The sequence below is a fragment of the Trachemys scripta genome, chromosome 1 (genome assembly GCF_013100865.1).
Source record: "Trachemys scripta elegans isolate TJP31775 chromosome 1, CAS_Tse_1.0, whole genome shotgun sequence".
NCBI lineage: Eukaryota > Metazoa > Chordata > Testudines > Emydidae > Trachemys > Trachemys scripta.
Window position 1 is genome coordinate 190,304,667 of NC_048298.1, and position 13,128 is coordinate 190,317,794.

The window sequence follows — 13,128 nt, forward strand, 5'->3', positions numbered from 1 at the left end:
TCTTGCTCCTCCTGGGGAGATTTGTAAAAGTCCTGTCCCCCCTCCGCTCGCAGGAGCTGATTAAAGGAAATGGGGAATGTCCAGCATGCTTTCTGGCCTCCCTCCCCACCAAGAACAGCCAGGATCCCAGCAGCAAGAGAAGGTTCATCCCAGCTTTGCCTTTTAGTGATCAAAGGAGGAAAGTTCAGCCACCGAGAGAGAGCAGTGGGAGCTGGTGGGTGGACAAAGTTTGCAGAAGTTCCCCAGATGGGAAGATCACACAAGACGGTGACAATGTGTTTTAGAGGCCATTTTCAGGATCTGAGACCAGAGCCAGGGAAAGGGGGCTCCGGTTCAAGAGAAGTGCTCATCAGGGGTGTTAGAGAGATGGGTCCTGCATTAGCAGGGGAAAGGTCTCGTACTGGGGGAGTCATGCGGTGGGCATCCTGCATAGCAGGGCAATGGAGAAATGGGGACCATGCACGGGGGTCCATTATGGGAAACAAGGAGCATAGGAGAAGTGTGATGCCTTTTAGGTGGTCGCCCATCTCTTCTCAGTGCCGCCTCCCACTCTGTGTGCAGGTCTAACCATTCCGGGGAGTGGATGAACTCTTGGGCAGCAATGCTCTCGTGAGTGGTCCCCTGACTCCTGGGAATCCTGGGGCTGAAGTTGTCTTGGCTGAAAATGACCTGGGTTTGGGGATAGGAGGAGAGGGTGATTGGGTACAAGGAATGTTTCTGCTTCATCAGGCACCGGTACTGATTTACTCCAGATTTCAAATGCAGTGGCAGCGGCCGGGATGGGTGGCCACGAAGCCTCCCTCTGGAGCAAGAAGGCAGCCTGAGCCCATGAGCGGGGGTGTGTGTGTCAAGGCTGGGGACAGGCAGCAGGCTGGGGAGGAGTTGCGCCACCCTCCTGGCAAAGGCAGGAAGGGGAAGAGAGGCTGCCTCCTGCAGTGAGGGTCTCTGAAAAGTGAAAACCGATGCAAATGATGAGCCTCCAAAGGGAGGTGAGCCACGCCTGGCATTTGCCTCCTGCATGGACAGCCTTTTCCCCCTGATACTTCAGGCAAATTATTTTGGGGAGGCTTAGCCTCCCCAAGCCTCTTATACATGCCAACCATCATCAACATAGAGTAATTAAAGAGATGTAGTCAAAGTTGGTCACCTTAATCTCTGACCTATTCTCTTTTTCCTGGAATCTTTTTGCGCAAACTGTGTCACTCCGTTAATGTGGTAGATTCTCTGCAACCCTACAGGCAGCAGATCAAGTAAGGGGGTGAAGTGCAGAGCACTGATCCTCTCCCTTTACTGAAAGCAGAAAGAAGGTTCTCCCCTTCACACTTTCTATTGGGCTCGGAGGAGATCGACTCCCCTAAAGCTCTACCTTCTCCTACCACCTCTTCACTGACTGATGGAAGAAGGACAAATGAAGAAGACTCTGCAGTGGCAGCAGATGTACCTGGCTGGGGGCGGTTATGGAACTCCAGATCTTCTTGCCACTAGCTGGAGCTGTACCAGCACCTGATAGGAGTAGAAGAATTGGGGAAGCTGGAGGTCACCTATTTTTCTTCTCCTGAAGATCTCTTCCCCTGCTGAATCCCCTCCCTGCCAAGTGGGGAAGAGAGGAAAATAGGCAGAGCTTGGTGCCTTCAGCTCATCCTCCAGGAGAAAAGGGAGCTTCTCACACAAGTTTCCCCAGCCCAGCCAAAACAGAGGTGGTTGGGAGCATAAGGATTATCCCACTACATAGTTGCACCCTCTATGAATGCACACATGCACTCACGTACGCGCACACACACACACACTATTTTTGTTTGGCTGGCAATAGACCTGATTGAGGATAAGGACTCCTGCCAAATACATTTATTCCTTTGTCCTCAGACCAAGTCCCCCCACAGAAGAGGATACCGGGTCACTTTGTTACATGACATCCAAACCCATGATGGCAAACCACCACCAACACTGATGAGCGCCTCCTTCTATTTTCATCTACTTTACGAATGCCTACAAGTTAACATATGGTACTGGCGGGGGGGAGAATTTAGGGACGAGTGCAAAATTATATTATGGTTTCTGGGGATAAGTGAGGGAAATATCTGGCTCTTGTTTAGGACACTGTTTTCAACTGTGTAATGTCAAAGAAGTGCCCATAATAAATCAGTGAACATTTTTTTTTCCCCAAATGAAAAATGTAATAATGGTGGCTTTTAAAACAGAGCTCTGCCAGCTCCGGGGTACTATAGCAGCAACATGCAATATGAAAGCGCCGTTCTATTTACAATCTCTCTCTCTGTTTAGGTTTCAATAGACGATGGTAAATTCCTTATCTGAGGATGTTTTTATGACAAACCAACCAAACAACAAACAAACAAAAAAACCCAAGACATTTTCTCTTAACAAAAAAAGTATCAGGCTGAGGTCCTAAAATGAGTCTTGTCTTACCCAAAGAGGATGCCTAAATTGTGGTTTACAGATGCTGACAATTTGGTGTGATTGGCCATCTCTGTTCAAGATGGAGTGCTCTGTACTGAATAGGAGGTGCTGCTGGGAAAATCATCATTATATGAATCAGCAGAGTTTTATGGAGGAGTTTACACAGATTTTTTTAATTTATAATGTATGCAAACAGCAAAAGGGTCCATATCCATAAGCTCTAGGAACCTTGACATTACATCACAAAATTGCAGCAGCACAATGCAACATAATCCAACACCAGCAGTGGCTCTAGTCAGTCCTAGCAGAACACTCACATTTACTCCACAAAACATCTCTGTAGCATAAACCATGAGAGAAGCGTTTTGAGCCTCGTATTGAGGTGTTAGAAAAAGATGGAGGTTAACACAATTTGTGAGCCACAAAAAAAAAAAAAAAAAAAGGATTTGCCCAAGAAAGAATATAATCAGAGAGAACCTTCAAAACAAATTCCAGTTACTGGGTGTATTGTATGGTGCTTAATCTCCCTGTGATATAAACCCAAGTACAACAATGTTTCCGGCAAAGAAGCTGGATGAAATGTGTGAGAAGTACACTAAAAGAAGCAGCAGCACCACCTGGTGTTTTTTCTAAACCATAGACACAGTGACTTAGTAATTAACCTGTTTGAAGCATCACAATCATGACCTAAAAAATACAGGCAGGGTCTGGTTCACTAAAACCCAAACAACCTTCTTTGAGCAACACCTACTCCCTTAGTAGTCAGTGCTGTAAAACCAATAGCTAGTTTAACACCAAAAGCAGCACATCATATCATCAAGATATTTTGGATTTCAACACAGTGATTTTTGAAATAATGGAATTAGGGGAAAAATGTCAAAAAATGCTTAGAAGACTAAGTCCCATTTCTAAAGGGCCAGATTTTCAAAAGTATTTAGGTGCCTGAATATGCAGACAGGCACCTAATGGGGTTTCAGAAGCATCTAGGCAGGTTAGGAGCCTATTTCCCATTGATTTCAATGGAAGGTAGGTGCATAATCTCATAGGTGCTTTTGAAAATTACAAAAGGGTCCTGCCTGCATTTTTAGGTACCTAAATACCTTTGAAAATTAGTCCTTAGGTTCCTAACTCACTTTTGAAAATGGGACTTGGGCACTTTTGAATATTTCCCCCTAAGCCTCATTTTAATTCAGGAACAACATTTTTATTGCATCATAAACTGAGGATATGTTCAATTAAAAGTACCATGGTTAATGAAAACTCTCATTTAACACTCCCACACCCTTCTGCCACATAGAGAAATAAATATAAAATGCAATAAATAAAACGTATTGATAAATATTGTGACAGACCCAGACCAGTGGGGTACAGGAGTCTGGTAGAGGGCAAATATACTGGTCACTGGATGAGTAGTTTTCTGTTCCCTGAGTGACCAGAGCAGGGGCTGCACTAGAGTAATCAGGAACCTGCTAGAACCAGTTCAGGCAGGCAGGCTAATTAGGACATCTGGAGCCAATTAAGAAGAAGCTGCTAGAATCAATTAAGAAAGGCTAATCAAGGCACCTGGGTTTTAAAAGGAGCTCACTTCAGTTTGTGGTGAGAGTGTGAGGAGCTGGGAGCAAGAGGTGCAAGGAACTGAGAGTGAGAGGGTGGGCTGCTGGAGGACTGAGGAGCACAACGTTATCAGACAGCAGTAGGAAGGTCCTGTGGTGAGAATAAGGAAGGTGTTTGGAGGAGACCATGGGAAAGTATCCCAGGGAGTTGTAGCTGTCATGCAGCTGTTACAGGAGGCACTATAGACAGCTGCAGTCCACAGGACCCTGGGCTGGAACCCGGAGTAGAGGGCAGGCCCGGGTTCCCCCCAAACCTCCCAATTGACCTGGACTATGGGTTCTTCCAGAGGGGAAGGTCTTTGGGCTGTTCCCTAACCCACCTGGTGAATCTCTGAGGCAAGAAAATCCGCCAATAAGCGCAGGACCCACCAAGATAGAGGAGGAACTTTGTCACAATATGTTACATTTGCATCAGAAAGACAACCATTGATGTTTATAAAGAATAGATGTTCCCCCAGATTTTAAAATAGCTGGTTTCCTTCCTGATTGAGGGAGAGAGAAAGGCATGAGATGGCTAGCCAATGTTCAATTCAGTTATCCCTTGTCACATTTTCAGCAAGTAATAATGTGCATATATAGGATGGGCAAATGTTTCTGGCACAAATACTCATATTCACAAGTAAATATGATCGTTCACACATCATTACATTCATTCACAAATGAATGCCCAAGCCAGAACTGTAGGAACACAGATCTAAATGCAAGTTGGAGTTAGCAAATATGTTCATAAATAAATGTTTCCACAATTTATCCAGCTGTAATTGTGTCACAGAGAGCTGGCAGTTGGTCTTGTGAGAACCAACTAAAAAGCTTCAGAACCTGTGCCTTTAAAATCATTTAACCTTGGAATCCTATGATTTGTAAATTAGTGTGCTTATTAAGCTTTAAGTACTGTCAAGAAGGATATATATTATGGGGGGGGGATGTTTCAGAGAAAGGAGAGGGGAAAAAAAGGGAGAAAATTCAATAAAAGTGTTAGGCACTAAACATCTGGAAATCTATATGGATAGATCAATACTGAACTTCTAAAGTTGTTTTGTAGAACTTACTGTGGGGTAGGGGTGTGAGCAGAACACGGTGTACTTTCGGATGACACCATTTAACTTAAATGGGGGGAGCCAGGACACAAATACTGTGGATGGTGATGCTGCAGCTGCTTTAACTCCAGCAGGAGGACCTGGAACTGAAAGAGCAACATGTATAGTTATCAAAGTGGACCAACGCAATCGAAACAGACTGACCTGTACAGTACAGCATATCTAACAAGAAAACAGCTCAGAGGTCTTAATGTACTCAAGAAATGGAAAAAAAGGGGAAGAAATCCTACCAAGAGTCAATTGCATCCAGTGAAGTATTTGTTATAATTAATATTTTATATATCATCCCCCCGCCCACAATTATTGAATCTTTGCAGAGATTACATATGTGAAATTATGTGCTCTACATATTTATAATATAAATTTGCATATATTTATACATATCTATATGCACACAATTATTTATTTACAGTAGATCCTTATGTATTGCATCACAAACTACGTGAAAAACTAATTAACGCTGCACAGTTAAATACTCAAGTCAGGAAATGCCACATTGAATTTTCTGTGTACAACATTAACCCTGCCTCCCTGTGTATTTGCATTATGAGAAAGAATTTAATGATATGCACTCATTTCTTAAGCATACAATATATTGTATAATTTTTCTACAACTTCAGATATATAGGCATAGCCTCTTCCTATTGTGTATGTGAGACCGTCCATGAAATATGAAACTTATATGAAAAGTATGCAATAAACTGTACTTATTACAACATGCTACAAGGTCTTTTTAGTGTGAGAGCTGGTTGAATTTTTTTTTTTTTTTGGACAGAATAGTTTACCGCTGAAAAATGCAAGTCAGTAAAAAATCTACTGTTTTGTGGGAATGAGTCTATTTCAACAACATTTTCTATGGGAAAAATTCAGAATATTTCATATTGATAATGTCAAAACATTTTGTTTAGATAGTGTTGAACATTTTCATTATCATTTCAACTTAGAATACATTAAATATTTTAATTATAGATACACCTGTAACAAAAATTAAAACAAGATTTTCAACACTATCAAAAAGAAATGTTTTGATAGTATCAAAACAAACCATTTTGATGGTTCCAAATACATTTTTTTCTGAATTTTTGAATGGGAAATTTCAGCTTGTTCTGATTCTGAATTTCTTTTTAATGTTGTAATTTCCTGTGGAATGAAAAGTTCGTTTGCTGATCTGGTCTTTTCAGTATCATAAAAAAATTGCTACTAAATACACACCATCTTAGGCCCTGGTTCTGAAATTAATAGGCACCACGTAGGTGGTAAGGTCTGCTCGCAAGAAGAAGCTAGCGAGATTGGGGCCTATGTTAGTTTCATAGTTAGTTTAGATTGTAGCTAAAGTTAGTTTCATAGTTAAATGCCTCAGCCTTTGAAATGCATTTAAGGAAAACTTCAGTTTCTACATGTGCATAGATAAATCAGCTTTGTCGTACACTGCCACTCAACTGGATCTAATATTTTTCTAAACAGTTTAAGAAAGCTGATTGGTAAGTACCACTAACTACAATTTTGCCTAAGATGCAGCCATTCAAAATACTACGGAAGCTTCCTGTAATCCAGCATTTTCTATTTATACTGTATTGAGGATGTTACTAAAGGTCCAAATGAGGAGCTCATCATTATATTCACATAACCCCCCCCCCACCCTCCCACCAATCCTTGCTCTGAAAGGCTAATTCATTTAGTAGATTCTATCCAATCCACAGTAAATATTGATGTTTGACGGCATTCAGCTCAATATTTATATCCAGCTCATTAGAAATGCTATTTGTTACTGCTGCTGAAGAATGAAACCTGGCTCTCCTGGGTAATTACTTAGCCCAGTGGGAGATTCCTTTATGGTTAGTAATGTCTCCTGAAAATCACTGCAACTAGATAAGCGAGTTTAAAATAATTTATTGCCAAATTAGTGTTTGATCCATGGGGAGAGGTTCTGACGGGAGTGGCTCTTATCTGTCAACTGCTGAAGGATTAATTCAAAATTGATCTAGAGTTTTCCAGACACATGAAAAGGTTTACTTTTCACTGGATTCCTATATTTTCTCCTAGAAGGTGTAGATATTGACAAACTTTAATTGCTAATAATTTTTCATTTTAGATATTCATTCAGAAAACCCTGAAGGATATTGCTGTGACATGTAAATCCAAGTTTGTTTTTATCTTCTCCCTCTAGATATATATACAAACATACATACACACATATCCAGCTTCTGCATTCAGAAAAACTACATGAGGCTGTGAAAGTGTTCTATCCTGGAGCATAGAGTGGGTTTATATAATAAAATAACTGCAATGCTTATTAAATGTGATCCCTGAATATTCTGAAGAACCTATATTTGGTGGTGATATGTGCTGCTGACCTTATTATTGAGAGACATGCTTACAATCCTACACTGGTAGCCACTGTCACCCATTGTCACTCTTTTCTATGGAACTAATAGTACAGCTGGGCAGGAAATGTTAGAGTTTTTCCTAATACAGTTTTTCAGATTTTGTATGTTTTTCTGTCCCAAAACAGAATGAAAAATTGAAATCACAAAAAATGTTGAGAGTTGATAATCTAGAAAAAATACAGACAAAAATACAATCAAAACATTTCATTTTGAAAATGTCAGAACAAGACTGACAATCTCAATTCTTTTTTTTTTTTCAAAAATTTGTAGACAGAGAGATTGAAACCAACCTCTTCTCATTAAAAGTTTAGATTTCAAGTAACTGATATTTTCCCATGAAAAAGTATTTTGTTGGAAAATTCCTGACTGACTGTACCTAATAGCTTCTGGTTATAATAGGACAGATAATCCCACATGTTCTCTCAAAATTGGCTAATGGCTGTAGTGATTTTAAGAGGGTGAATTCAAAGGTGATCTTTTGGTTGCAGCCTGAGATTTCCATCATTCTCGCAAGCTCTTTGAGTCCTCTAATTCCTAACAATGACAAGCTAGACATGGCATGTACTATGGACCGCTTTTCAGTGACTGCCAGGGGTGAGACAGAATAAAGGTGAGTTGGGAGGAAAGAAAGACCCAACACCAAAACACTAAACACCACTTAAAGCTGTCCTTGTGATCAGACATTGGACCCCAAGCTTGTTCCCTGGACAATAGGAGCTTAAAAACAGCATAGAGATAGCATGTTTCATGACATGCAGGAAAGGGAGCACCTTGTGTTGTCCCTGTGGCTGCATGAAACTGTGTTGAAAGGTGGGAGAGGACAATTATACTGAGAGGACTAGGATGGGGAATAGAATTTACTGATGGTGGAGCATGGGGATCTAGAGTGGCTGTGGCTCCAGGAGCTCTCTCACAGCAGGTGTGTAGCTGACTATTTTTCTGCACAGTACCAGACACCCGGGAGGCAAAAGTGCCATGAGTGGTACATTTGAAGGCTCTATCACTCCTGTGAGAGCAGAGCTTTGCTCTGTACTCAGGATTTCGACTCTGCAATATACAGAGCCAAGCCACTAACCATTATGTCTGGCACCCAACTTTTTTGGGTGGAAAAAAAGGCATTGCTGCCTAAACTTATATTCCTGCTAGACAATATGAGCAGAATGTTTTAAAATAAAAAAGAGTGAATTTGAAAAGCAAGACAGAAAGACACATGTATCCTTCTGGATCATCAGAGTCCCAAAAGCTGCATATGGCAGCTATGCAATAATACAAAGTCAGGCATAGCAGATTAAGGCTGCTACAAGGCCAAATTGGGCTGTATGTACCCACATCTAAGTATCCCTTTTTAACAGAGCCTTGCGTGAGTTAATAGCCCAGATTCTCAGCTTGTGCAAATTGGCGTAGTTCCATTGAAATCAATGGAGCGGTGTTGATTTACACTAGCTGAGGGTCTGGCTCAATGGGTCTATCTAATAAAGAATAGAGATTCATTGTTTTAATTAAGGTTTTATAATGTATCATTTCCAATAAAGAAATATGAAGGAAATAATTCAATCCCCATGCCATCAAATATAGCTTGTGAAATGCAGTTTAAACCCAAGGAGGGAGAGAATTAGAAAATCTATTTTAATTTTTAATGATCAGTAAAATAAATCCACGGGTGAAGAAGACACTTGGCTTATGAGTGGCTCCATTGAGAGTGAAAAGGGTAGGGTAAAATGCAATGAATTCTTAAAATAGGAAGTTTCTGCTCCACTTCTCATGGTGCCACTAGGATCTGAGAGGAACAATTACTTTCTCCGAAGGCTCCTGGGGAGAAAAGTTACGCAAAAACATTAATGATGCCACCTTCAAAGGAAGCCTCACTTCATATTCTCAGCTGGAACCTCTCTCATTTCCTAAGCTCAATAGCAACCATGTCTGACCTCTGGTGTCTAAAATGAGTATTGATTATTACAAGAAATCCAAATGCAAACTCATTTTCTCTAGCCTGATTTCCTTATCACTTGGGTTACTGTTTACATTTGCTACTTGGGAAGAAAATATTTTGTCAATTTCAGGGCTGCTAAAGATATTCTGGATTTATGGACATGTATATCGGAGCTGGGAACCCATATTTAAGTGATGAATGGCCACAATGTGCCTTTATCAATAATAATGGGACATACCAGGCCCTTGATTTAAGGAAAACTTCCTACTGATGTAAAAACAAGAAACAAAAACAAAAACAAAAACAAAAACGACATGATATAACCCAATAATAATAATAATAAAGAACTAGGAGGCTTGATGGTAAGGTAAAGACACTCAAGAATAAGTTTATTATTGAAGAGTGGGATACTCTGTCCTCAATTTAAGTAGAGTTGAGTGACCACAAGTAGAAGATATGAGCTCTCCAGATCTGAACTCTCCCGAAGATGTCATATATTTACCACCAGAGTTTGTTGAAAGAGCAGCCAGCAGCATCATTCAGCTGCTAACTTCCTCAAAGTTCAGGGGTGTTTGGCTCCAGGGCTTTGGTTTGGACCATTTCTAATTTTAACCCTCTCACTATCCTAGCAAAGATCTGTACCAGAATTAAAATAACTGCAGTGAAGCTGGTGTAAGATATGTATATAGATAATGTCACTATTTCATATCTACATATCTTAAATGAGATTCTCTTTGAAGAATTAAACAGTAGGGCCATTGAGCTGACTCTTGCAATATCTGAAAAGGTTGGGCTTACTGATTTAGGGACAGATACTGCTTAACACCTCTGTGGTTTTTCAGGGAGGAGGAGGGTTAAAGGAGCCCCCTTTTGAACCAGGCACAATCATTGCCTCTGTGCTTTTCAGAATGCGGAGACTGCTCACTCTATGCATCCCAGGGAGCAAGACACCCAAAAGGAGTCAGGGAGAAGGAAGAGACATGACCCTGGCCCTCCATCATAAGACTGGCCAGCACACATTTGGTAGTATGCTCTACTCTCCCTGAAGGGACATAGCAGCAGGTGCTCTCCCTCTGTACTCTGAGGGGCTCTGAGAGGAATTCTGCCTCCCTGAGACAGAATTCTTCCTGCGCTCCCCTGGAGCAGCGTGTCCCACTCTTGACATGGGGGCTGAGCCCTCAGTGTTAGGTCACTGGAATGGAATATTTACTCAAGCATTGCCACATTGGCTCTCCTGTCACCTCAAATGCAAAAGTCCATTGAGAACATTTTACAGTATTTTACAATTTTAAATTTATTTTTAGACATTTCTTGAAGCCAGAGACACATCTATAGCAACTTCAAATTCATGGTGTTTTGGAGTGCGACAACAAGAAGGTTGGTGGTGATTGGATGTCTAACATAGTGAATGTCAGTGAAAATAAGGTAGGATCAGAGGCTAAAATAGGGAAAGAACAAGTTAAAAATTACTTAGACAAGTTAGATGTCTTCAAGGCACCAGGGCCTGATGAAATGCATCCTAGAATACTCAAGGAGCTGACTGAGGGGATATCTGAGCCATTAGCAATTATCTTTGAAAAGTCATGGAAAATGGGAGAGATTCCTGAAGATTGGAAAAGGGCAAATATTGTGCCATTCTATAAAAAGGGAAATAAGGACAACCGGGAGAATTACAGACCAGTCATTTTAACTTCTGTACCAAGAAAGATAATGGAGCAAATAATTAAGCAATCAATTTGCAAACATCTAAAAGATAATAAGGTGATAAGTAACAGTCAGCATGTATTTGTCAAGAACAAATCATATCAAACCAACCTGATAGCTTTCTTTGACAGGGTAACAAGCCTTGTGGATGGGGGGGGGGCGGGGCGGGAAGGAGAGTGGTAGACATGGTATATCTTGACTTTAGTAAAGCTTTTGATACTGTCTCACATGACCTTCTCATAAACAAACCAGGGAAATGCAAACTAGATGGAGCTACTATAAGGTAGATGCAAAACTGATTGGAAAACTGTTCCCAGATATGCTGAAAGGGCATATTGAGTGGGGTCCCGCAGGGATCAGTTCTGATCTGGTTCTGTTCAATATCTTCATCAATGATTTAGATATTGGCATAGAGAGTACACTTATAAAGTTTGTAGATGATACCAAGCTGGGAGGGGTTACAAGTGCTTTGGAGGATAGGATTAAAATTCAAAATGATCTGGACAAACTGGAGAAATGGTCTGAAGTAAATAGGATGGAATTCAATAAGGACAAATGCAAAGTACCGCACTTAGGGAGGAACAATTAGTTGCACACATACAAAATGGGAAATGATTGCCTAGGAAGGAGTATTGCAGAAAGAGATCTGGGGGTCATAGTGGACCACAAGCTAAACATGAGTCAACAGTGTAACACTGTTGCAACCCCTCCCCCCCAAAAACCGAACGTCATTCTAGGATGTATTAGCAGGTGTGTTGTAAGCAAGACACAAGATGTAATTCTTCCGCTCTAATCCGCACTGATTAGGCCTCAACTGGAGTATTGTGTCCAGTTCTGGGTGCCATATTTCAGGAAAGATGTGGATAAATTGGAGAAAGTCCAGAGAAGAGCAACAAAAATGATTAAAGGTCTAGAAAACATGACCTATGAGGGAAGATTGAAAAAATCGGGTTTGTTTAGTCTGGGAAAGAGAAGCCTGAGAGGGAACATGATAACAGTTTTCAAGTACATAAAAAGGTTGTTACAAGAAGGAGGGAGAAAAATTGTTTTTCTTAACCTCTGAGGAGAGGACAAGAAGCAGTGGGTTAAAATTGCAGCAAGGGAGGTTTAGGTTGGACATTAGGAAAATCTTCCTAACTGTCAGGGTGGTTAAGCACTGGAATAAATTGCCTAGGGAGATTGTGGAATCTCCATCATTGCAGATTTTTAAGAGCAAGTTAGACAAACACCTGTCAGGAAGGGTCTAGATAATACTTAGTCCTGCCTTGAGTGTAGGGGACTGGACTAGATGACCTCTTGAGGTCTCGTCCAGTCCTATGATTCTACGTGTTCTGATGGTCCAAACATATAGACTTACAAAATGATTTGAAAGGATTTCACTGTCTTTTGGGGTGTGGCTAAGACATACAGAGTGGGAAGCAGCATCTCAAGGCAGGTTCAGACAGAGTAATTGCTGATGATGAACTAAAGAAGTTTCTGGTGTTGTAGCTGTGTTGGTCCTAGAATATCAGAGAGACAAGGGGGCTGAAGTAATGTCTGTTATGAAAACAAGTTGGTCCAATAAAAGATAAGCTCTTAAAAAATAAAAGATAAAGGTAAAAAATTATTCCCTCACCCACCTTGTCTCTCTAAAGGAGTTAAAACATAGCTGCTTTTACTGAGCTCTGGAAGTAGAACTACATTTATGAATCATAAGACATGCTCCTGCTTTTGCGGTTAATCCATTTTTGTTCAAAGTAATAAAAGGAACTATGTAAATATTGAAAATAAAAACAAGTCTGGGAACAAATACCTTAGTAAAGCTGAGTGAATAATGGAAAGAAATATACATTAAGGGCATGTGTCATAGGGTGGCTCTGCCTGGAGTGCCCTCTAGCAGCAGGCTGTGACAGAACAGGCATGACTGCCTCAGTTTACCTTCTCAGGCAGCCCAAAACCTCCATGACAGTCTCTTGCCTAATAATGTCTTTCCTTGGGACCAG

General features: G+C 40.9%; 1 protein-coding gene across 2 annotated transcripts in view; it reads right to left on the bottom strand.

The window, feature by feature from the left end:
- Window positions 1-13,128, bottom strand: part of DSCAM (DS cell adhesion molecule) — a 613,017-nt gene that overhangs the window by 95,108 nt on the left and 504,781 nt on the right. For both annotated transcript variants that reach the window (XM_034753123.1, XM_034753134.1), the window contains exon 20: window positions 5,078-5,211. In XM_034753123.1, the coding sequence (XP_034609014.1) occupies window positions 5,078-5,211 (134 nt within the window). The remainder of the gene's footprint in view (window positions 1-5,077; window positions 5,212-13,128) is intronic.